Source organism: Brassica napus, chromosome A10 (genome assembly GCF_020379485.1).
Source record: "Brassica napus cultivar Da-Ae chromosome A10, Da-Ae, whole genome shotgun sequence".
Taxonomy (NCBI): Eukaryota; Viridiplantae; Streptophyta; class Magnoliopsida; order Brassicales; family Brassicaceae; genus Brassica; species Brassica napus.
Genome location: NC_063443.1, coordinates 17691408 through 17716778, shown reverse-complemented (window position 1 = coordinate 17716778; position 25371 = coordinate 17691408). Strand labels below are relative to the sequence as shown.

Sequence of the window (25371 nt, the reverse complement as noted above, 5' to 3'; positions counted from 1 at the left end):
GAGAAACTAGAGTCAGAGTGTACATTTAAAATTGAGGTTCATTTTCTTGGTTGTACAGAATTTTAATTTCAGCCAATTTTTTCCAACAACCTACTACAACTTGCTAAAATCTTGAAGCTAGCTCTCTCAATCATCAAGAAGTTTAAAACGTGGAAGAAGACTAGGAACAAAAAAAAAATTGTTACACCACACCAACTAGCACACACAAACTTTGTTATAAACTCAATATGTCGTATCCATCATGTAATTAACACCACAACAAAGCTCTCTACTCTTGGTTCAGTCGGCACAATATTATGATGTACGTTTTCTTTTCCTTTTGGATATAGATATTTGCTTTTTACTCCACAACGGGAACGTGTGATGTGAGTCTCACATGCTAAAGACACAAGGCATAGTGGCTAAGTCACTAACCCACGGAGACTTCTTTGGTCGATGTGATGATTACATTGTGTGCAAACTGAAATCATTCGTTATAGCCCTTATAGAGAACATTATGAAATGAAGAAAAGGGAGTGTGGAAGATGACAAACAAACACACACACAAAAAGAAATGCGTAAAATCTCCATAAACAAAAGGTGAAAATAAATTACCGGTTAATGTTATAAACTAATGCAATTTTTTTCACCAGAAAGAAAAACTAATGCAAATTTGAGAAGGACTAATTCGGTCTAATGGATATTTGATTGAAGTTAGTGAAACAATTTGCAAAATTCATTTGTTACCCCAATACTAAATTTTTCTATTCAAGTTTCCAAATGTTTCATCAGTGCAACTATATCTTATGTTTCAATTATTTATTCAGATTTTTTTAAATTCTTATAATATTTTAGTGGTAAGTAAAAACTATTGTGAGAAAAGCCAAATAAAATTATTTATTTGTTGATATGTTGACAAAAAAATTATTTAGTTGTTGATATTATTATTATAGTGGGAGGGGGGCTTAGCAACTTGTATGGGTTTTGGATTCTGGGGTGGGCACTTACACGCGTAGCCTAAATGAAAAGCCCACACCACACCACGCAGCACAACACACATCATCATCGTCTTCTCTTTGCTCTTTTCCTCCTCACATATTATCTTTACCTTTTCATCACTCAAAAAGATAAAACAAACCCAAGAATCTCCTGTCCGGACCTCCTCGAATCTGAGGTAGCCATGTCTTGCACTTCCAACGTCTTGCTATCCCCAAACGGCTGCGTTTTGGCATCTCCTAAGCCTCTTGGCAGATTCCTCAGCGCCAGGTCGGTAGGACGGAAGCTTTTCGTATCAGTCGTTAGAGCTTCTTCCGACGATCCTGATTGTAATGCCGAGGAATGTGCTCCCGACAAAGAGGTAATCTTTTTCTTACACAATCATTAATTTTTATTAGAAGATTGCTGTCAAAGTAGTGCTGTTATGTGTTTTTTGTTTATGAGTGAACTTTCAAATCTCCATAGATTATGGATAAAGTCACATTCTTTTTGATGTTTTAATATTAAGATTTGTAAAAGAAATTGTTACTTTTACTGAAACCTCAACACCAGTTAGAATTGACCATACATTTGAAGAAAAAAAATGATCTTGTTTGGTGGCAAAGTAGTGTAGCTCTGTTTTTTTGTTACAGAGTATGTACGAGTGAACTTTTGAATCTCCATGGTTATGGAGAAAGTCACATTCTTTTGATGTTTTAGTATTAAGATTATATGAAAAATGGTTACTTTTAGTGAAACCTCAACACCATTTAGAATTTGATGTGATCACAAACTAAAAAAATCATGCAACTGCAAAAAAAAAAAAAAAAATTGATGTTGTTTGGATGGGTGAAACACACAGGTTGGGACAGTGAGTATGGAATGGTTGGCTGGAGAGAAGACCAAAGTGGTGGGAACGTTTCCACCTCGGAAGCGTGGTTGGACTGGCTATGTTGAGAAAGATACTGCTGGTCAGACTAATGTTTACTCTATTGAGGTTTGTAATATATCCACTCATACCTACTTCTTTTTTATTAAGTTTAGTTTCTTTAGTTTCCTTAGTAATGTGTATGGGAGAGAAAGAGAGAAGCTTGGGAGAGATTTTGGTTTTCAATTGAAGGACAAAGCTTGGAGCTTTGTTAATTTAGGTTTTGCCTAGGGAACGTTTGTTATGCATTAGAATGTGGTGGAAGCATGATAAGAAGAGATCTCTGATTAGGGACCTCTGATCACTTTCTTGTTTTGGGGCCTTATTGTTGAGGGTTGTTAAGTGATCTTCAACAAATCTCCAAAGATGTTACATAATCTTATGCTTCTTGATCTTATCAGCCTGGTTCTATATTTGGTCTCACTTGTTTGGTTTTTTTTTCTTTTGTCTTCATTCCAATATTACGCCATGCAAATTCTATTGGCTTCTTCTTACTCTTATTGACAATTCTATTTGTTTTTGCTGAAGAATATAGCTTTTCTTGTTACTTTGTGCAGCCTGCAGTATATGTTGCAGAGAGTGCCATAAGCTCAGGCACTGCAGGGTCATCTTCTGATGGAGCTGAGAACACAGCAGCAATCGTAGGAGGCCTTGCCCTTATCGCAATCGCCGCAGCTTCCTCTATACTCCTCCAAGTCGGTAAAGATGCTCCATCTAAACCAAAAGCAGTGGACTACAGAGGACCGTCTCTCAGCTACTACATCAACAAGTTCAAGCCTTCAGAAGTTGTTCAGGCTTCTGCCCCTATCCTCACCGATGCTCCACCGGTGGCTCAGGAAGAAACTTCACCGCCGGAAACTACAGCCAGTGTGGCTCAGCCGGAGGAGACGCCTTCTGTTCAGGCAACAAGTAGTACCTCTTAAGAGGTTATTAGCCTAGGGAGGGATTCAGTTTATGCTGTGTAAAAGATGACATGAATCATATACCAAGATTATGCGTCTTGTTAATATTCGGATGTAACTATATGCATACTCTCTCTTTCCTCTATGAGTTGGTGTTATAAATCAAGAATCAAATCCTATTCTTGTCTTCAGTTGCTTTGACCATGAGGAACAATATCTTGGTTTTGGCATAGCATATAATCCATTAACGAAGACATGTTGACTTTGTTGTCATTGGATCTAGCTTTGGACCAAGAAAGGTGCTAGCTTCATCTATCTTATTAAAACTCAAGTACAAAATTGGAGTGTTTGGAAACTTGAATAGGACTTTTAAGAATTTGGAGTGTTTGGAAACATGGATTGCAGTCTTTTAAAAAAAAATATTTTTGTTTGAAAACAAGGATAGTAGTATTAAGAAAAAAAGTGATGGGCTTATGTTTTTTTAAAAAATTGAAAGTTATCTAGGCCACTTTTAAAATATACCAAAATGGGTCAATCTAATTCCTTAAAAAAAAATTTTCTAAACTAACCATAAAACAAAATTTAAACTTTATATACATATTTCAAATCAAAATAATAATTCAAATTTGATTTATATCAAAAATTGATTCAAAAATATACATATATTCAAAAATGGATTTTTACTAAACTATTTTTCAATAACCATTATAAAAAAATATTGTCAATATATATAAGAAAAATATAATACAAAGCCCAATTTGAAATACCAACTCAAATTATGGTTTTCATATTTCATATTAAGTTTTAAAAATATAATATATGTAATTATTTATATGATGGTATGTATAAAATACTATTAATTATATGATTACTTATATGATGGTACATATAAAATACGATTAATTATATGATGATAAAATATGATATATAATAATGACTAGGGATGGGCTTTTGGATACCCATACAGGTTTAGTTCTGATCGGTTTGTATTTTGGGTTTTCGGGGTCAAAGATTTCAGCCTTATTAGAATGTTTCTAAATTTTGGTTTGAGTTCGATTTGGATCTTTGGGGGTTTGGTTTGGGTTTAGATAACTAATTTAAATTATTTTTAAAGTCTTAAATCATTATATATTTTAAATTTCTCAAAATGTATAAATAAAATAATATATTACGTATAAATTTGAATAACATATGTCATAATACTTAAGCTTAACATATCAATTGGCTTGATTTAAAATTTTGGATACGAAATCAATAATTATTTTAAGTATTTTTGGTGATTTGAGTATACTTTAACTATTTCAGATATTTACTTTTGACTATCTATATATATTTTCAAGTATTTAAACCAATTTAAAAGTATCATTTTTGATGTTTTATATACTTTAAATCTAAAAATAATTAATATATATAAGTATATAAATCTATTTTTAGATAAATTCGGATATCCAAATACTTCGGTTCGGATCAGATTCGGTTCTCTAAATAACAAAATTTTGAATAATTAGAATATTTAATCAATTTATGTTTGGGTTTGGTACTATATCTTTGGATCGGTATCGGTTATGTTCCTCGGATTCATTTTTCCAAATCCTAATAATTACATGAAAAACAAATATCAACATATTTTTCAAAATATACACCCGCGCAGGGTGTAGAATTAAAATTAATCTCTACTAAGGTTTTGAACCCGCTATATGTTTCAGAGTCTTTCATCTCCTTTTGTGTTCAAAACCAAAGAAGAGTTTTAAGTCTTCTTCATGTTGCAACCAACAATTCACAATCTTCAACATAAGAAGGATACACTTAAAAGCACTCTTTCAACTGATTATCTCCGGTGACCAATCTTCAAAACTTATGCTATTATATATCCCACGTGACTTATTTACCAAATATTCCAAGTAACAATATTAGTTTGAATTTTGACCCATCATGATCTTTACTCGATAAACACGAGGGGAAAAATCATTGTCACGGTTCACGGATGTGGTTTAGAGTCGTAATGAAAGAGATATATATCCTTCTCCATTAAAGTAGGTCGTATGTCACACATTTTCTTGTCTATAATTGTCGACCTATACAATACAAAAAGCATAAGATATACTCTTAGAAAGCAATGTAGGCTCCATTTCACTTAGTGCATCAACGCATCTAATACAGGTTATGTGCCTTTAACGGCATGTCGATATATAAAATGTTCTATATATAAATGTCTTTTTATTTTTGAATTATATAGATGTATCTTGGGTCCAAACTAGCCATATGTTAGCAGTCTACGTTATCGGCCACATCCCGATTTTCTGTTTTTAGCGATGCCGAAATTTTAATTATTCAATAGATGAGACTCGAATCCAGATGACTTCACTGTGTTGGACTTCATCTTCAAATTAATCGTCACTGAACCACAAGGTCCGGTTAAAAATACCTTTAAATTTGCGTAGGAGGGAAATTGAACACATAAGGCAGTGATACATCGGAATCTAAACCGATACACCAAGCCCAACCAATTAAAACATGATCCACAAAAGAATAGGTAAGGCAACAAAATATATTTGAACATATATTAAATTTCAAATCAAGTACAATACTAGTTTGATAAAATTTTGGCTTTCGGTAACTAGTTTTTTTTTTGTATAATTTCGATCCAATTATTTTGTTTGAGTAATGTTTTCTTACCAATGCCATATTGTAGTAATCTTTAAACGACTTTCTTATGACAATGACTCTTGAATACCCTAGATATTATTGTCACATGTTAGTCCACGTGGAAATGAGCGTGGTACCACGTGGGTATGGAGTGGTTCAACAATACGGAACTGCTAGTGTGCTTCAAGAGAATATGATTCGTCTTTAGTAGTATTCAACTTGAAAATATAAAACAAGAATCAAACTACTAATTTAAGAAGGGAATTTTTTAAAGATGTCATTAGAAGGATTTGAAGCTGGGTTTAGAGGTGCACATGAGTATCTCTACCAATAGACCTAGTTATTACTCAAAGTTTTGCCATACAAATAGTATTTATTCACGTTTAAGGGGTATCATGTGACACCCCATCTTCCCAAGTAGATTTGTCACCGGTTGTCAAAAGAAAGAAAAATATTCAAAAGAGATAATGCTTGACGTATATGCTGGTTTAACAAATAACTAAGATTGATATCCAAACTAATGTGAACCCAAAATTTGGTATTGCCAATCGTATCACCTTAATCTTTTTTTTTCTTTTACAAATGAAAATTTTCATAGCAAAACCTTTAGTCAAAAAAAAAATGATAGCAGTTTGGTCAAGTTTATGGTCTGAAAATGTATTTAGGATTAGAGACAAACTCTTAATTATAACCTAGATTTATATCAAAATTCTAGTCTGTTCCTCATTTTCTAAAAACTTCAATATGAAAACGTTTGTTTCCCTTTTAGAAATGTATCAAAAATTTCATTAAAATGTATAATAAGTAAATAATTAAAAACATGTGATTAAATTTTAATTACATTTTTAGTAGATAAATGATTAATTTGGTACTTTTAAAAATATGATAAATGATTAAAAAAAGTATTTTAGCTTGAAACTAATTAAATTTTTTATATCCATCTTTCTAATTTATTTTATTTTTATAATCTCTCAATGAATGTAAACCAAAACACCTGAAAATGAGAAACTCCTAATAAATCTTTTTGGGGTCGAAAAGATCTTTCTTATATGTCGATAGCCCACAAATAAACAAGGATCTCAAGTTGAAAGGAAAAATACAAAATTAAATCAAGTGCCCATGTCGATCGTTATAAAGCATGTAATATATTCATCGCTTTAGACAAATCTTGAAAATCATATAATGTAAGATATACACTGTTAATAAGTGCTTTCGCTTTTAACAAAAGATCCACAACGTAGCCATTGTTATTTGTAATGTAGCTATAATTGTAGTTCGCCGCCGTCCTTATCTCAGTCCAAATTAGGAAAATCCAGTCGACATGTTGAGGGTGATGCATACATCGTTAATAAATAATACTACAAATTTGGAAAACTCAATCGACATCTTAATTAAGCGTGATGCAGCCGAGTGATGCATATCTACGTTAGTAACCAGAGTAATACTAATCAAAGTAAGTGTAGTCCCTCAACTGGGTTATTACTTGTTACACATATTAATTTAATTTGTAGCTAATTTCTTCTCTGAAAGCTAGAAATGGACCCATGACAGTCATGTAATGTTATCTCTTGGGTCGACGATTACCAGTGTCGAGTGTCTAAAAACTTGATGGCAAAGCATGATATGTCTTGAACACGGATTCTTACAGAATTGTATACACTGGAAATAACAAAAGCTTACTAGCCCTACAAAGGATGAAAAGAAGAGTGAGAATTTGGATGGAAAATGTATAGACTGAAACCAACCTAGAAAGAAAAACAAGAAGTTGAGCACCCGTAAAATATCATAAATGCAACAAAAACAAGAATTGAATGTGAATATAGTGCTAAAAATCAAGTCGATCACAAAATTTAAAATTCAGCAAGTACACCAAACTTTCATTGTTTGATGAATTGGGAGTAGAGTCTAAAGGGTTGCTGTAATTAAGGGGAAAAGGGAGTCCAAATGCCAATTTGGTACATTAATATCATACATACACCATGAGATAGCATATGAATATAGTCAAGCATAGTAAATGCGTGTTATTAAAAAAACGTTACTTCATTTTCAATCAATGTTCTACTGGCCCTTATCGCTTGATATTTTATTCCATTTCATTTTTGTGGCTGCTAATTTGTTCCATTCAATATCATTTTTTTTTTTTTTTTTTTTTTTTTTGACAGCAAAGAATTTACAGACTCATGATGACTCTGTAAACCAAATCGGTAACTCCGCATCCATGTGAACGACAAAGGACGATTGTTTCCTAGCACTGCGTGCTAGACTATCTGCCCGAAGATTCGCTGTCCGAGGTACATGAACTATATCAGAGTTGAGGAAACTTCCTTTGAGAAGCTTTATGTCCTCCAAATAGCTTTCGAATGCTGGCCATTCTTCTGGTTCCGAAACCATCTTCACCAATTGAGAACAATCCGTTGCAAACGTTACCTGAAACTGTCTTAAATTCTTCATACATTCCATTGCCCAAATCAACGCCTCTATCTCCGAATGAAGGGGTGAAAGACATGCCCTTACATTCCTTGCCCCTAGCAGCCCATCAAACCCTGGTAAAGTACTATACCAGCCTTGTCCTGAGAACGTATCCTTATCCTTCCATGAACCATCCATAAAACACCATCGACCTTGTGTCACTAGGGGAACATTGATCGGTACCGAAAGCCCTCTCGTTGGGTCATTTCCCACCTGTGCTTCTGCCCAAAGTGATGATTCTATTTCAGCTAATTGAAGAGTATCCCTCGGATCCATATCCAAATTACTGAAAACTTTGTTATTTCGAGCTTTCCAAATATACCATAGAATCCATGCAAACTGATGATCATCCATCTTTGGCCGGACTCTCCAAAATAGATGATCCATATTAGCAAACAATGAAGAAGTAGGAAAAAAATTCGGAGCTGACGGAATCTTGGATAATGCCCACACTTGGCGTGCCGGTGGACATTCAAAAAATACATGGTTAATTGATTCTTCAGGCTCTCCGCATCGAGCACAAAATGTATCTCCATTTATCCCTCTTGCCTTGAGGTTTTTCATTACCGATATACATCCTGAGAGAAGTTGCCATAAAAAATGCCTTATTTTTGGGGGACACCGAACTTTCCAACAGAAAGCTTTAAGTATATCCACTGTAGGGCCATAAAAAACTGGTGGTTTTTCCTTATCCGGATAAATCCGTTCCACTTGATAGCCTGATTGGACTGAATATTTTCCAGTTTTAGTAAAATGCCATCCATTCCTATCCTCAAACTGATTCCTACTTAAAGGAATACTTTCAATTATTTTCGCATCCGCAGGATCCACAAGAGTCCTAATTACCTGTAAATTCCATGAGCGAGATTCCGAATTTATGAGGGAATCCACTGTAAGGTCCGGATAAAAGTTGGGGAAATTTTTGGTTGCTGGTCTCGGGCGAGTGGCTGGGATCCAAGGATCATTCCATACAGAGATAGACGAACCTGTTCCCACCCGTTTAATTAGTCCTTTACAAACCAGAGATCTAGCAGAAATGATACTCCTCCAGCCATATGACGGAGAAGAAGAACGAATCGGTTCCAGGGGTGAAGCATTCCTGTAATACCGTCCTTTGAAGACTCTTGAGAATAGAGTATTTGGTTTTTCCATCAGTCTCCATAGTTGCTTTCCAAGCATTGCCGTATTAAAATCCATAAGATCCTTGAAACCTAACCCACCGTTATCTTTGGTTTCACATAATTTATCCCATGATTTCCAATGCATACCTTTAGAACTTCCTCCTGGGCTCCACCAAAACCGAGCAACTGCGCTTGTTAATTTTTGAACTGTAGTCTTCGGTAACCGATAAACAGACATAACATGATTGGGCAAAGCCGTCACCACCGATTTAATAATTACCTCTTTTCCTCCTTTAGTAAAAAATCGGAATGTCCATCCATTAACCCTATTATTCAAACGTTCCTGAACAAAACCAAAAACCTGTACCTTAGACCCTCCAAGACTTTCTGGCAACCCCAAATAGGATCCCATGCCTCCTATGTTTTGGATTCCCAGAATATCTCTCAACTCTTGACGAATTGATTCTTCAATCTTATGCCCAAATTGAATTGAGGACTTCTGGAAATTAATTTGTTGCCCTGAGACAGCCTCATATTCCTGTAAAATCCTAAGAATAGTTTGACACTCCTCCTTGTTTGCCTTACAAAAGAATAGACTATCATCTGCAAATAGCAAATGAGAGATTGCTGGACACGCTCGCGCCACCTTTAAACCAGTAAGTTGTTTCTCTCTCTCTGCCCTCTTAATATTCGCTATTAATGCCTCAGTGCACATAATGAATAAATACGGAGACAGAGGATCCCCCTGCCGTAGACCTCGTTGAGGAATAATAAGTCCCTGTGGCTGCCCATTGATAAGTACCCTATATTGGACCGAAGAGATACATTCCAGCATCAAATTAACCCATCGAGGATCAAATCCCATTCTGTGTAAAAGTGCCACAATGAATTTCCACTCAATCCTATCATATGCCTTACTCATATCCGTTTTGATTGCCATAAATTTGTTCTGACATGACTTATTTGTCCTCAGTCCATGAAACATTTCCTGCGCGATAAGTATATTATCCGATATTAACCTACCCGCCACAAATGCCGATTGTGTCTCCGAAATCAGTCTTGGTAGGCAAATTTTCAATCGTTGACATAAAACCTTCGAGATAATCTTATAACCAACATTACAAAGGCTTATCGGCCGTAATTCCGTCATCCTTGTGGGTCTCTCTACTTTCGGAATCATACAAATATTAGTCATATTTAAACGTTGATCCATATTTCCTGTGAGAAGAAAATTGTTCACCAGCTCAACCACATCCCTCTTAATTATATGCCATGAGTGCTGAAAAAAAAGAGCTGTCATCCCGTCCGGTCCTGGCGCTTTCTCTGGATGCATCATAAATAAAGCTTGTCGGACCTCTTCCTCCGTTGCCATTCGCAGCAAATTTTGATTCATTCGGGGAGAAATAGATGGTACTATCTCCTCCAAAAAACTATCAAATTCCGTTGGATCCGTGGTCGTAAACAGACTCTCAAAGTAATCAACCGCCACCTTCTCAACCCCTTTCTCATCTGTTATCCAGTTACCTGTTTCATCATGAAGACCCACTATTTTGTTACGAACCCTACGCTGCTTCGTCAAAGCATGATAAAATTTAGTATTTAGATCTCCAGATGAGTACCACATATTCCTGCTTTTCTGGTGCCAATATTCCTCCTCATCCTTATAAGCCTCCTGCAATTTCCTAGAAACCTCAATAATCTCCTCTTGAGACCGATTATTATCCATTTGCACGTCTTCAAGTGCCTGTTGAAGCTTCTGTATTTTATCTTTTCCATATGGTTGATTATCTTTACGCCAAGTAGATATTTCATGGCGACAATTAGTAATTTTGGTAACAAGATCTCCTAGTTGTCCTTCCTGACTCCCCGTCCAGCCTGTTACAATCGACTCCATAAGACCCTCTTGGCCAATCCATCTTTTGTCAAATCTAAATTGCCCCCTTCTTTTCTTTATAAATTTATCCTCTAAGAAAGCCAACACTGGGCGATGGTCAGATCCCACCATCTTTAGATACTCTGTATAAGAACATGGGAAAAGCGTATGCCATTCCTCATTTGCCAAAGCTCGATCCAAACGACATCTGATCGTCACTGCTCCTTTCCCTTTGCCCCTTCTTCCTTGCCAAGACATTGTATTTCCTCGAGCCGGAAATTCTAGTAAACCACTATTCCTTATCATATTATTGAACGGGATAAATGAAGTAGCACAACGAAGAGAACCCCCATCCTTTTCATGATTCCCAGTAATTTCATTTAGATCCCCAATAATAAACCAAGGTTCTGATCTTGCCAAACCAAATCGGGTTAGTCTCTCCCATACTTGTTCTCTTAGTTTTGGCACCGGATCCCCATAAACAAAAGTAAGAAAGACTTGTTTTCCTTTAACCACCGCCTCAATATCTATCATTCTATTGCTAGAATATAAAATCTTCACCTGATACTCATTATAATAAAAAAGAGCTAAACCACCGCTCCTCCCATTAGGATCCACAGTAATCACACTATCATATCCAAAGTGTGATTGAAACCCTTGTACAAACTCGAACTCCTGTTTCGTTTCAGATAAAAATAAAAAATCCGGTTTGTGTTTATGCCATGTCTCCCGAAGATAACTTATGGTCCAATGACTCCCAAGTCCTCTACAATTCCAGCTTAAAATTTTCATATATATAATAATATCTTGTATTGCTCTCTCGAGCCCAAAATTTGGGTTTAAAGATACCCATCCATTTTATAATCCCAATAAAACAGTACCAAGCACCCATCCCTACCGACGCCCAAACAAACCATCTGGACCCCTTATGCTGATACTTGCATTCCACGCTACATCCGTACAGTCGCTCAAATACAATACTTGACAACTTAATCCTCAAGCTCAGAAATAAGACATTCATAATTATTCCTGCTAATTGATATATTGAGGTGATATATATTAAAAACATACATTTAATTATTTCGTGTAAAGAAATAATAAAACCTCGCATCCTCACATTCCAAATCGCCTTCAGACGAATAAAATTTGAAACCACTCCACTTTCAAGTTTCCAATTGTTCCACGTAGACCAAATTACATGTACCAAAGAAATAGTAACATGCATAATACGTACATAATCAAATGCATTATAGTGATTTCCTAAATGTACGTGGCCTTTGATTTCAACTACCAAATAAACTAATACCCCACAGATAACTCCGCACCACCGAGGACGTAAAGCGTTTTCAACACTCCTGATTACATCTTGAACCCACAAGCTTTGTATACTCACTAGCTCCCACCAAAAGAAAATCATGTTTACTAAACCCTGCCTATGTAAACATATAAATAAACCTAACCACCGATTCAAGATTAGACCGTTAATCCACCATCCTCCGTTAATCCACCAACCTCTGTTCCCATAAAATAATCTACAAACATATATATCAAAGTTCCTGTCTTCAAAAGACTTTAGTACAATAAGAAGGGAATGAGCAAAATAAAACTCATGATATCCACAATTCCAAATCCTCCTCCACAAAACCCTTTTGCCAGAAATCATCAACACGTATTTTTGAATAGAATACCAGGAACTCAATAAACCACTCTTATTCCAATACTCAATAAGAACCAAGAGAAACAGAGCAATGAATACTACCCCCAAACCCATGAAACCAAATAAAACTTCAAAGAAAATTAACTTTAATGATAAAATGAAAGCTTCACCCCCATAAACCCAATCCTTTATTCGTACTCTCATTGTAAATGAGATTTGATCCATAAACCTTAGAACTTTAAGTTAACCGGCTTCGGGATTGAAGGTCCCTTGCTCTCCGGTGGTTTGGTATTGTCTCCATGACGAGTCCCGACCTTAGCTGCTGCTGCTGCAGTTTTCTTCCTTGGTGAAAGAAGCGCAGACGCCATTCTCATTTTAGTACTGCCTGCAGTGCTGTTATTAGGTTTAAATAACCTCTTACGGTGACCCTGTCTCGTCGCCACCTCCCCTGTCCCCAGCTCCTTATTGATGTGCGCATCACCAGCCACCGGTTCTTCGGCATTCTGAAGAAGAACTTTCTCTATCTGAGCCTCAGAATCTTGCTCAAACTCCTCTTCTGAGAGAGTTTGAAACTCTTCCTCTGCCTCCAAATCAACACCACTCGCCATCATCGCCGCATTAATAGCCTCAATTTCCATCTCAATATCGTCAAAAGGCTCATCATGTTTCTCCATCAATCCTTGCACTGCAAGTAAATTCTTCTCCTCCTCCATAGCCTCCACGACCACCTCCGATCCTTCCGCCTGGGTTTTAGCAAGTTCCATTTGAAATTCTGCAGACGGCAATGTGGCATCAGCATCTTCATTCATCGTGATCTCCCCTTCTTCACGTGCCGGATGTACATCCTGATGCTGCCCCTGATCTTCTCTTCGTTGCAGTGGATATGTCTTAGTCGACACCCCTTGAGTACCAGAGCCCACAACTGGAACAGCCTCACGGTATGTAGATTTAACCCGTGAACCTTCCCCATTACCTCTGTAGTTGCCGTGGTGGTTATAAGATCTCCTATTACCCCGCTCAGGTACCTTCACCCACTTAGAATCAGGTGCCTCCCCCATCTTTCCCTTGCCCTTTCCATAATACTCCTTACAATCTCTTTCTCTGTTCTGTTGGGCCGTATTGCCGTTAATGACCACACCCTTATAGCTCCGAGCTCGCTCTTCATGTTTCACGCCATCAGTCCATCCCCCATTACCTTCTCTATGCTCCCTCCTTCTCTCTGGTTCCGCCTTCGTGTTCTTCTCATCAAGAGGGCATATCTCCTCCTTGTGACAAAGACTCCCGCATCCCTTGCAATAACCGAAGAGCTTCTCGTAACGGAGAGATACCGCCACCTCCTCTTCCTCGTAGAATTCTCCTCCTTTGAAATCTATCGACGTTTCAAAGCATAGTTCTTTGAAAGCGTCAATTATAACTTGAACTCGGTTTTGAACCACATCTACATCCACCACTCTCCCCAAAGCACCACCAATACTCTCCAGAGTAGGAGCGGTCCTAAATTCAAGGGGAAGACCAAAAACTCTGATCCAAAACGGGATCTCCGAAGGGAAATCCTTGAGTTGCTTTGGTTGCCACTTCGCCAATGCCAGCATCCAGTAGTCGAAGTGATATGGTTGCTGCCTCAACACAGCGTCAAGCTCCTCTTCCGTCATGAAGTCAAACTGAAACTTGCCAAAGCCCAAGTCACTACCCGTAACCCTTTCTTCCAATTTCCAAATCTTCGGGAGATTTGTAAACAAAGCCTTCATCTCTTGTTCCACGGGATTCATGCACCGTCCAATCAGAGTTTTGGAATAGGTTCTGATAAGCGCAGAGTTGTCGAAATGCGCCACTGAAATCTTCAACCTCTTCCGCTTGCCGTCCCCGTTCCTCTGCTCCTCACCATTACTCAACAAATTACTCTGCGCCATTAAAACACCACAAAGAGAGCCCTTTAGAACTTTACTATAATAAGATGAGATAAGAATGATATTCCAACGAAAGGTGACTTCCATCTTATTATATAGTGCCCAATTTTCCATATTCACCATCCTACAATAAACTCCCACGATCTCGTATCCCTGAAAATTGAAATCTGCCAATCTTACTTTCTCCAAAAACCGTAAACCCCATATCCTCCGTATATAATTGAGATCACTCCCAATTAAATAAAAGCAAAAGACTAAAGGATCGCAATCCATTATACAACCTGTATTGATTGAGCAATCTGTTGTAGTGATAGCCGAAATCCGTCGCCCTTCGATCCCAATCTTTATTTTCCTTAAAATTCCGCCCATCCCCTTTCTAATACCAAAATCGAATCCCCATCGGCCCGAGATGCAGCCCTGATACGCCGTCGCACAACCCTGATCTTTCCTGAACGGACCGATCCAATCTCCGGTACCAATCCCCGGTTCCCATCGTCGCGAAAACATTGAACCCTAGATCTCCCGTTTCATCGCCGTCAGAGCTAGGTTATCATTTTCTGTTCCATTCAATATCATTAAAGTTGAAAAGTCAAGTTATTGATATAAAATGAGAACCTATTTTCCATGATTGAAAAATGAAAACGATTATTGCTAATCCACTTTATAGAAAGTGACTGTCTTGGTGATCTTAAGAAAACATGATCATATTGTCCTGTTTCAAAAGATACGATGACATGGAAGTCCATTGGTTAGATTAATAGTACATTAATGTTTCTCACCATAAAGTTTTGGTTTTAATCTTCAGAAAATGCAGAATTATGCAAATTAATGGAGAAAAAAATTTACAAAATATATGTAGTATGATGCAAGAAATACTGTCAAACGTGAATCTCATATGACTGTTTATTGATATAAAATGAGAACCTATTTTCCATTATTGAAAACGATTATTGCTAATCCACTTTATAGAAAGTGACTGTCTTGGTGATCTTAAGAAAACATGATCATATTGTCCTGTTTCAAAAGATACGATAGTTCATTGGTTTGATTAAGGGTACATTAATGTTTTTCACAATAAAGTTTTGGTTTTAATCTTCAGAAAATGCAGAATTATGCAAATTAATGGAGAAAAATGTTTACAAAAGATATGTAGCATGGCACAAGAAGTATTGTCAAGCGTGAATCCCATATGACGGTTTAGTTGATGCAGTAAGTCAGACGTAAATCCTCATAAAACAAGTAGAATTGTCGGTGGTAGAATCTTCTATAATATTTCTCATAGTCTGTAATAACATAATATCCAAAGTTAAAAAAAAGATATGATGTTGTGTTTAAAAGCATAAATATTAGACATATTATTTTGAGCAACCAAAACATATATTTAAAAAAATATTATTAAATATATAAATTTCAAACAAATTACCACATATAAAAATTGGCAATTCTCTCAAATAATTCTTTTTAAGTTTTTGTCATCAAAATAACCCTTAAAAAAGAAAAATAATCAAAATAGTTTCTTTTTATTTTGAAAATTTTAATCTATATTTTTTATTTAAAAAAAAATTGAAATCCCACCTTCAAAATCTTACCTTTTAACTCTAAACCACAAGTCTAAATTATTAACCCTATAATATACGTATATATTTACTTTTTAATATAAAAAAATGGTCATTTTACAACTTAAAAGATATTTTTATGAAAATAAACAAAAAAGAACTATCCAATGGAATTTTTCTATAGAAATTTGTAGAATACAGTTATACAGTTTCCAATAAATTAAATTTCTACAACATTTATATTTTAAAAAGTAAATATCTTATGAATAAGTACACTTTAAAACATAGATAATAACTTCATTAAAAAAACATAGATAATAATTGTTCAGCTGTTAATTTCAGAACTTATTTTCTGAAGTTGTTTCTGCCGACAATTTTAGGACCAAAACCAAACGAGAATAATAAATTAGAAAGCTGCAACTAAACCTTACACTAACTCTAAGGAGTATACAGACAATGACATAGCACTCTTATTAGAAAGTTATACAAATAGAGTGGGCCAAACTAAAATTCCCACACGCCGCTTAATTATTTCCCACGTGAACGATGAAAATTAGAGGCTGCTCTCTTCTCTACGCAACACAACTCATGCACTTGCGTTATTATATAAACAGGTAACTCACTCACGAAAAATATATCAAACAAACCCCAAAGTTCCTAACAAAATAATTAAAATAAAAACCTTGTTCCTATATATATATAAGACAAAGACAATGGCGAGCTCAAGCATCATCAAGACCATTCCAATAATGGCCAACCCAAATTTCAACGTTTGTCACAAGCTCGAGCTCCTCAAGGAAGAAGGCAGAAGCGGAGAGCCGAAGCGCCAAGAAGGAGAAGAAGAAGTGCTAAGCTACGAGTTCCAAGAGATGTTGGAGTCTCTTCCCAAGGAGAGAGGTTGGAGAACTCGTTACCTTTACCTGTTCCAAGGGTTTTGGTGCCAATCCAAGGAGATTCAAGCTATCTTGTCCTTCCAGAAACATTTCAAGTCCCTTCAAAACGATGTCGTTCTGGCCACCATACCAAAATCCGGTACGACTTGGTTAAAAGCTTTAACTTATACTGTACTTAACCGAGATCGGTTTGATCCGGTTTCTTCAACCACCGACCACCCACTCCTCACATCAAACCCTCATGACCTCGTACCTTTCTTCGAGTACAAGCTTTACGCGAACGGAGATGTTCCTGATCTCTCCGGTTTAGCCAGTCCGAGAACATTCGCAACCCACGTCCCTTTCGGTTCTCTCAAGGACTCCATCGAGGAACCAGGCGTGAAGGTGGTGTACTTGTGCCGAAACCCGTTCGACACATTCATCTCCTCGTGGCATTACATCAACAACATAAAGTCGGAGGCAGTGAGTCCCGTCTCGTTAGAAGAAGGGTTTGACCTGTACTGCCGAGGGGTGATCGGGTTCGGACCGTTTTGGGAACACATGTTGGGATACTGGAAAGAGAGCTTGAGGACACCAGAGAAAGTCTTGTTCTTACGTTACGAAGATCTGAAACAAGACATGGAGTCCAACTTGAAGAAGCTTGCAAGTTTCTTAGGCGTTCCTTTCACGGAAGAAGAGGAACAAAAAGGTGTTGTGCATTCAATCTCGGATCTGTGCAGCTTCGAGAATCTAAAGAAGCTGGAGGTGAACAAGTCAAGCAAATCGATCAAGAACTTTGAGAATAGGCACTTGTTCAGGAAAGGAGAAGTGAGTGATTGGATTAACTATCTGTCGCCACCACAGGCCGAAAGATTGTCAGCCTTAATGGATGACAAGTTAGGTGGTTCTGGTCTTACTTTCAGGTACAACTAAAATGTGGCCACGTGTTCATGACGTATCTACTTTTGTGTCATTGATATGAAGTCAGTACTAAAAACACAACAAAAGTTAAAGGGCAGTTGTTTTGTTGTTACATATGGAAGAATAAAACAACGAAACAACGTCCACTACTTAGTTTGTCGATTTTTTAATATCAATAAATATTATTGTCCTTGCCATAATATTTTTTTTTTCGTTTTTATTTCAACTGAGTGGATGTATTGATAAATATGTATAAATATATACATATACTTCTATGTATGTATTCTATATATATAAACTATGTATGTACTATTTATTCATGTGCGAGGGAATAAATGACTAAACATCTACCAATTATATATATGTTGCCAGTGGATGTAAAAATGTTACTTTGTAATCACACGATTTTTATCATTTCTTTTCCCATTTTAAAGTTTTAAAATGACAATTAAATGCCATTTTTACTAAAATTGTATATTTCAAAAAATAAATAAAAATTTAAAAACTATAAAATTTTAAACAAAAACCAATTGCGAAACTAGATTAAACACACTCAATATAATGGTTTACCCAAACTACAAGATCATCTCTTCCCTCACAGCCACATAAATGTAGTAAATGTTCATGTTTTTACATCACCAATTACTCATTTTGAGTAATTACCAAAGTAAAAATGAATCAATAGCAAAAATAGGAAATGATAAGAATAAACTTTTTATCTGCATGTTATATGACCATGTTTTACATGTCTGTTAAGATAAGGGTTTTTAGTAATTAAACCCCTCAACTAAAGATGAATCGTAAAAAAAACCCTCAACTAAAAATCCTGTGAAATAAACCCTCAACTTTAGTTCCGTTAACATATGTTACCCTCCGTTTAAAAAACCGTGACGGAGGGTGACATATGTTAACGGTTTATAAGTTGAGGGTTTATAATGTTGAAAACTTAGTTGAGGGTTTTTTTTACGATTCAAAAATAGTTGAGGGGTTTTATCACTAAAAGTCATTAAAGGGTTTTTAAGTTATTTATTATTCATTTATACATTGTTTTAGATTGATTTGTAAGCCTTTAAAACTAATGTATATTATTAATACATTAATCTATTATAAAATTAATTTATACATTTTAAATTAATAATTTTCAACACGATTTACAACTTATTATAACTTCAAAATATTAAATAGTTGCTATGTTTCTTTCAGAAAAGTTTCCCCATTAGTTGCTAATATTGGGTTCGTTCTTGACATTAGTATACTTCAGAGGATAATGGAACATAGAAATAGTTGCTATGTTTCTTTCAGAAAAGTTTCCCCATTTATCACCTTTCAACATGTGAAAAAAATATATATACTGCTTAGAAACTCTTTTTGTGATTTGTGCAAGTTTTTCATATGACATTTCAGAGGAGTTAGAGGTGCAGTTGATTGATGGTAGGTCTACAACCAAATATTTACCAATTCATTGTAATACGTTGTGTAAGTTCCGTTAGATTATACACATATGGTCTCTTTAAGATGCTGAATCATGTTCAGTTTTTCCCATTATCATGTTAAACCAGAAAAAAATAAGTAGTTTCAAATCATAACCAAAACATTTATAAGCTTATTGTTCAGTTTCAATCTTGATTGGTTTAATCATATGATGCTTTGATGTTTATCTTCTCACTAGAACATATTTATGTGGTTTAATTTGGTATCATCATCTTTGTTCTCATGAACTTTTATTTGCATGTTATGAGAATACATAAATAAGTTCTAGTGAGACTACTTTTGTGTTCACATATCTACTTTTGTGTTTGAGAAGGACTTTGATTTGAAGTCAGTACTAAAAACAAAACAAAAGTTAAAGTCATGCTTTTGTTATTACAAATGGAAGAATAAAACAATGAAACAACATCCACAATTTAGTTTGTCGATACTTAGTTTCAATAAATATCATTGTACTTTCCATTATGATTATCATTTCTGTCTAAGTATGAGTGAATGTATTAATAAGTGTATAAATATATATTCATACTCCTATGTATGTAATTATATATATGAACTATGTATGTCTATTTCTTCATGTGCGTGAGAATAATAAGCTAAAAAGATATCTACCAATGATATATGTTGATAGAAATAAAATAATTTCATATTGTTGTCAATTGATGTAAATTGTAAACTTGTAATCACGCGTTTCATATTATTATTTTTTTCCAATTTTAAGTTCAAAATCACAATTAAATGTTACTCCATTCACTAAAATTATATATTTCATAAATAAAAGAATTGAAAAAAAAGTATCAAATCTTAAACAAAACTAAATGCGAAACTAGATTGAACACACTCACTATAATGGATTAATGGTTACCCAAAACTACAAGCTCATCTCTTCCCTCACAGCCACAGAAGACGTGGTCAAATCCATGTTTTTACATCACCAGTTAGTAAGAAATTCAATAACAATATAAAAAAGCATATAAGTAAAAAAAAAACGATTAATGACACGCACGTATGCACCTGCACGTGTGTGGTTGTTTTCTCCTTTCCCTTAAAACGATGGCGTTTAAACCCGAACGAAGAAGATACTGAGCTCAGGACCACTGTTCCCGTCAGGGTTCATCATGTAATAAGTCTCAGAGTCTCTCGACCCAATCACTCTCTCAAAATGTGCTCTCATATAAGTCAAATCTCCTTCTCCTCCTCCTCCGCCGCTGTTCACCGGCAACACACCAGCTCCCATCGACACCGCGTGAAGCATCTGCATCACCACAAGATCCTCCTCCGTCGGCTGCCTCTTAACCCCGTACCCAGTGTTTTGAAACCCGACCCGGACCCGCGGTTGAACCGGTAAATCCGGTGACCCAGAAAAAATCCGGTTTGGGTTTTGTAAAAAACCCAATATTTAGAAACCCGCAAAAACCCGCAAAAACCCAGTAAAACCCGGAACCCGATGCCGGTTGAATCACGGGTTCAACCAATAAATAATTTTTACTTCTTTTTTTTAGTTTTTAATTATGTTTTCAGATTATGTTTTATATTCTAAGTTTCCAACTAAGAAGTTAGGTGCTGACAAAAAAAGTTGGTTTTTTCTTTTCAGTTTTATATCTGTGATTTTTAGATTTTGATGAAAACTTTACTATGCCACATGACATAAAGAAAATGAAATGAACCATGGTAGAGAAAACCAAAATTAGTTGATGTGATTTAGTGTTAGTTTATTTCCGTTATTAACAATTTATTACAATGATCTTTTACTTTTCGTTTATTTTGTATTTGAAGTTTAATTTATTATTCACATTAAACATTTAAATATTTATAAATTTTATGTTTTGATTTTTTTAGATGTCATAACTCTTACCTTGTTAGAGAAAATTTTAAATAGTCTAAACTATTTTTTGATATTTTGTATGTCAAATGAAAATCAAAATATAAAAACTAAAGTTAAGTATTTTTTAAATGTTTTTAAGTATAAAATATATACATATCCAAACTATTATTTTATGTTTTTAAAAAAAATTAGAAAATATTTAAATTTAGTTTTTATATTTTTATTTACATAGCTGATATATTATTATATAATAAAATTAATTCATTTATTAACTTGCGGTTCATCCGTGGTTCACCCGGAGTCGACCCAGTGACCCAGCAACCCGGTAAGTCATCCGGTTCAGTGTCCGGGTCGGGTTTAAAAACATTGCCCGTACCCCCACTTCTTCCCGTTGCAGTACAACGCCCAAATCGGCTCGTCCACAATCTTCGTCGTCCTCTCGCTCGGCCTCTTCTCGCACTCGAGCGCGATCCTCACCAGCCCCACCCCGAGGTCCTGGAGGAGCTTCGCCGTCGGGATCGCCAGCTCCAGGACGAGGATCGGGAGAGAGCGCGGGGTCTCCTGGATCGCTATATTAACCCGCGTTTTGCGGTAACCGAACAGCGTTCCCGTGACGCGCGTCCCTCCGTGGTGGACGTGGTTCTCGTGGACGCGCGTCCCTCCTCCCCCGGGGAATTTACACATCGGTGACATGATCGGAAGCGATCGGAACACTGAGCGGACGCGGCGGAGTAGCTTGTTCGATTTGGACCCGGTTGATTTGGTCTTGCCGGAGGGCTGCTCCAGCGTGATCTCGGGCCGTACGGTGGATTCCTTAGACCGTGGGCTTCCGAGAGGTGGCAGTGTCGTCGGAATCAGCATCCTCGGCGTTAACGGTGGTGTCGCCATGTTGACAGGAAGATATGTTTTGTATGTTTTTAAAAGTGAAGACTTATGTTTTTATTGCAACCTTTAGAAACTTGTGGAAGGCACGTTTGATATATAACAATTACATTTTGAAAAAAAAAAAAAATTTACATTTTGAGTTTCGCCGGTTTAGTTATGGTCGGGGCCTCGGGGGAGATTATGTATTAATCTAGTGTTGTTTTGGTGACACCATTTGATGTTTATGTTTGGTGGTTTAAGACTAATTCTATAAGCTGCTGTTATAAGTTGTTTCCCACTTGCATATGTTTTTATTAATAAAATTTTCTGAAGAATCTGTTTTGACCTTATGTTAACAACAGCTCTGATGTGTAAGCGAGTTTCATTCAGTAAACAACACGTTACATCAAGAAAAACGAAATCCAGGAACAAAGTCAACGAAGCTTGATCAGAGTGTATTTTGAACAGATCAAAACTGAAGCTTGGAAAGTCAAAGCCAAAGCAACTTACACACACATAATATTATATATTTAGATATATATACACACATCTTTGTTCTTGTTTTGAAGCTTGCTCTTACCCTTGATTACAAGAAACTCTCTTTGGTGGAGGTATATTCCTCATGTTGGATTCCATATTGTTGAACGTGAGGTTGGCAACGGCTCTGTCTATTGAGTTCGTTTCAGACTCGGTCTTCTTGTTTATGTTCCCACTGAAAATCAAAGATGATTGTGATTAGACTTCACATATGTAGAGATCTTTTTTTAAAGAAGTAAGAAGTCTCTATACCTGAAGGTTGTATCCTGGAGAAACTCCTCCGTGTTAATGTTGCCTGATTCGCACTTCAGTTGTGAGTTTTTTGCAAGCCGGTAGAAAGTATCGCGGAAGCATTTGCGGGTAACATCAGTCAACTGTAATTAAAGATTTTGTAAAATATGTTACAAGACTGATCAAATATCAGAAAAAATCTCAAACCAGGTAAGATCAAGATCACTACAGTCACCTTTTCACTAGCCCTCTGTAGATCCTGCAACACAACTTCTTCTGTGGATGGCTCTTCCAAGTTCTTCTCCTCACACAGATCTGAGATTTTCATTGGTTCCTCCCCCTCCTTAAACCAAAATAATATTCCAAAATCAACATCTCATGCTATTATACCAAATATCACACATCACTTGGTTGTCTTATCTGCTAATTTTTCACATTGCTATTTATATATATAAAAAAAAAGAGACATGGCTTTACCATAAGAGGCATGTCATTACAAGCTTCCCAGTTGTATTGATACATGGGTACTTCTCTGCCGTCGAGAGTGTCAAGATACGCAACAGAGGAAGAGCCGGGGCTGTTATTATCCGACTCTTTGAAACAATGGAGATTCCCATTCCCTGGAACATCCTCCAAAATGGAACTTCTTCAGTCAGAACCGGAAACAAAGAAAAAAAAAAGAAAAACAAAAAAAAGACGAACAACAATTATTTGTCTGAATCTCTTTTATGTGTTCTATATACATAAATAAATTTCACTGAGGGATGAGGGGTCATACAAGAACATGTCATCCATCTGTTGGATCCCATCGAAGTCATGAAGCGACGAAGTAGAGTTATAGAAACAACCAGCAGACTTGAACCTCTTTGATTCCTCATCTTCTTCTTCTTGTTTTACTTCTCCACTCGTCCCCATCTCCATCTCCATCTCCATATCCATCTGACTGTATAACCCTCCGCTGAATCCATTGTTAATCACATCGAAGTCAAAGCACTTCTCCGCAGCTTTCTGGGAGTTCATGCTCCATCCACCCCACATATCAGAAGATTGGTATGAATCCGATGTCTCCTGATAGCTAGGCACGACTAGATCCTCACCGTTCCTCTTTGAATAACAATCCATAACTGTTGACAAAAAAAAATACCTTTGTTTACATCTGAATCCTTTTAAGACACACACAGAAACATAACAAGAAACTCACCTTTGTTCAGATCTGAATCAGAAGTATCCTTCTTTTGTGATTATGAGTTTGTGTTCTGTCTTTGCAGATTTGTGTGTGAGTGAAGGAGAGAAGACAAAGAGACAGGAGCAAGTTGACGGAAGTGGGTTTTTAACTAATTTTAGTGGCAGAGGATTCACGGGCGAGATTTGTGGCTCAGATTACTCCTCCATCTAAACCAACTCTCTCATTGGTCCACGTGTTGGCCATATCTTTTTCTGTGTGATGTCGGCATTTGAATAAAGTAAAGATCTTCCAGCTATTGGCCAACTTGCACATGTTTGTGGTGTGATTACGGAGATACCCTCTAGATTTAGGCAGTGGCTAGCTCACAGTTTCGCTGACACGTGCCACGTTACTCGATTCGGTATTTACACGTGGCCTGTAGGTATAGGAGGTGAGGACACATCACAGACTGTCGAGCGGTGGAGTGGGACCGGTGGGTTTATGGGTCGAAGGGCATAAGTGGATAATGTTTCCTCCTTTATCTTCTCATCCTCATCAATGTTAGCAGTTTTCCAAAAATAGACTTTATTGATTTCGCAAAAATCGAAATGCAAATTAAAGTTCTTAAGATTGTTCATTGTTATAGTATAGACGAGTAAGCTCACTCAACAGCGATGTGCTAGTGTAATAATTTTGTAAAATGATGAGATACTTAGGTTTTATACGCTTTGAAAATCATATTGACAAACTAAATGTGGATAAATATAAGTTAAAAACTTTGTCTAATTAAGACGACTTTCATTAACCGGAATTTTACCCCTTATATTTTATAGAAATATTTGACAAAGAGTTTTGATAACTTGTGGTTTTTACAGCTAGTCGAGCTTGGTTGGACTAAATAAACCCAAAAACCTTAAGCATGGACAAGACTGAATCCTGTTTTCTCCGATATTATGCTAATTCTAATTGACATGATGTCCTGATACAATGCTACAAACTTAAATATAAATAGCCATTTTCATATTCTTACGAAATATTAATGTTTTTATTTTCCTTACCAAACACTATTTTTGGTGGATCTCTTGTTAACAATAATGTTAACTTAAATGACTTTCATAACAACTACGTTATTATATCACTTAGCTAGTTATTTGTTTGTTGTTTACGATGACTTTCAGTTAAATATGCATTGTTTTTTGTGAATAACAATTTTCCATAATTTCAAATTAATAAAAATTTAATAAATACCATTAATTTTTTTGAAACTTATAATTTTTCATAAAATTATACATTATAAAAGTAAAAAATATTTCTTTTTAAAACAATTTTTTTTCTCAGAATATACATCTTTTAGAAACGGAAGGAATACTAATTATCAAAAGATGATAACGATGACTTTATCAGCTGGACTAGCTCAGACATATCGCTTACCCTTATGTAAAATTCAGCAAGTTT

At 36.0% G+C, this 25371-nt stretch overlaps 5 protein-coding genes across 5 annotated transcripts; 2 read left to right on the top strand and 3 right to left on the bottom strand.

Moving 5' to 3' along the window:
- Positions 1 to 918: 918 nt before the first annotated feature.
- LOC106419423 (protein MAINTENANCE OF PSII UNDER HIGH LIGHT 1) lies at positions 919 to 2963 on the top strand. Its single transcript, XM_013860203.3, has 3 exons — positions 919 to 1336; positions 1817 to 1951; positions 2440 to 2963. Exons 1-3 carry the CDS (start codon positions 1001 to 1003, stop codon positions 2803 to 2805), a joined length of 837 nt encoding a protein of 278 aa, XP_013715657.2. The 5' UTR covers positions 919 to 1000; the 3' UTR covers positions 2806 to 2963.
- Positions 2964 to 12588: 9625 nt separating this feature from the next.
- LOC125579090 lies at positions 12589 to 15005 on the bottom strand. The gene is made up of 2 exons (XM_048742525.1): positions 14739 to 15005; positions 12589 to 14451 (listed from the first exon to the last, which is right to left on the bottom strand). Exon 2 carries the CDS (start codon positions 14317 to 14319, stop codon positions 12781 to 12783), a length of 1539 nt encoding a protein of 512 aa, XP_048598482.1. The 5' UTR covers positions 14320 to 14451; positions 14739 to 15005; the 3' UTR covers positions 12589 to 12780.
- Positions 15006 to 16533: 1528 nt separating this feature from the next.
- LOC106419016 (cytosolic sulfotransferase 15-like) lies at positions 16534 to 18122 on the top strand. The gene has a single exon (XM_013859758.3). The coding sequence runs from the start codon at positions 16727 to 16729 to the stop codon at positions 17816 to 17818; it is 1092 nt and encodes a 363-aa protein (XP_013715212.2). The 5' UTR covers positions 16534 to 16726; the 3' UTR covers positions 17819 to 18122.
- A 1921-nt stretch (positions 18123 to 20043) lies between these two features.
- On the bottom strand, positions 20044 to 22118 carry LOC106419502 (protein MIZU-KUSSEI 1-like). Its single transcript, XM_048742524.1, has 2 exons — positions 21500 to 22118; positions 20044 to 20602 (listed from the first exon to the last, which is right to left on the bottom strand). The coding sequence occupies exons 1-2, from the start codon at positions 22005 to 22007 to the stop codon at positions 20355 to 20357; spliced, it is 756 nt and encodes a 251-aa protein (XP_048598481.1). The 5' UTR covers positions 22008 to 22118; the 3' UTR covers positions 20044 to 20354.
- Positions 22119 to 22351: 233 nt separating this feature from the next.
- BNAA10G23470D (protein LNK4) lies at positions 22352 to 24188 on the bottom strand. The gene is made up of 6 exons (XM_013860304.3): positions 23953 to 24188; positions 23530 to 23875; positions 23229 to 23397; positions 22987 to 23094; positions 22773 to 22894; positions 22352 to 22695 (listed from the first exon to the last, which is right to left on the bottom strand). Exons 2-6 carry the CDS (start codon positions 23871 to 23873, stop codon positions 22560 to 22562), a joined length of 879 nt encoding a protein of 292 aa, XP_013715758.1. The 5' UTR covers positions 23874 to 23875; positions 23953 to 24188; the 3' UTR covers positions 22352 to 22559.
- Positions 24189 to 25371: the final 1183 nt, after the last annotated feature.

Bases quoted from the DNA above. Each gene is read 5' to 3' on its own strand.
- LOC106419423 (XM_013860203.3), top strand. From the start codon at position 1,001: ATGAAAAGCCCACACCACACCACGCAGCACAACACACATCATCATCGT. The intron at 1,337-1,816 runs GTAATCTTTTTC...TGAAACACACAG, and splicing joins AATGTGCTCCCGACAAAGAG to GTTGGGACAGTGAGTATGGA. The intron at 1,952-2,439 runs GTTTGTAATATA...TACTTTGTGCAG, and splicing joins CTAATGTTTACTCTATTGAG to CCTGCAGTATATGTTGCAGA.
- LOC125579090 (XM_048742525.1), bottom strand. From the start codon at position 14,319: ATGAATCCCGTGGAACAAGAGATGAAGGCTTTGTTTACAAATCTCCCG.
- LOC106419016 (XM_013859758.3), top strand. From the start codon at position 16,727: ATGGCGAGCTCAAGCATCATCAAGACCATTCCAATAATGGCCAACCCA.
- LOC106419502 (XM_048742524.1), bottom strand. From the start codon at position 22,007: ATGGCGACACCACCGTTAACGCCGAGGATGCTGATTCCGACGACACTG. The intron at 20,603-21,499 runs GGGGGTACGGGC...GGTTTCAAAACA, and splicing joins GTACTGCAACGGGAAGAAGT to CTGGGTACGGGGTTAAGAGG.
- BNAA10G23470D (XM_013860304.3), bottom strand. From the start codon at position 23,873: ATGGATTGTTATTCAAAGAGGAACGGTGAGGATCTAGTCGTGCCTAGC. The intron at 23,398-23,529 runs GTATGACCCCTC...TTCTGACTGAAG, and splicing joins CAGATGGATGACATGTTCTT to AAGTTCCATTTTGGAGGATG. The intron at 23,095-23,228 runs GTAAAGCCATGT...TTTTGGTTTAAG, and splicing joins GTAATGACATGCCTCTTATG to GAGGGGGAGGAACCAATGAA.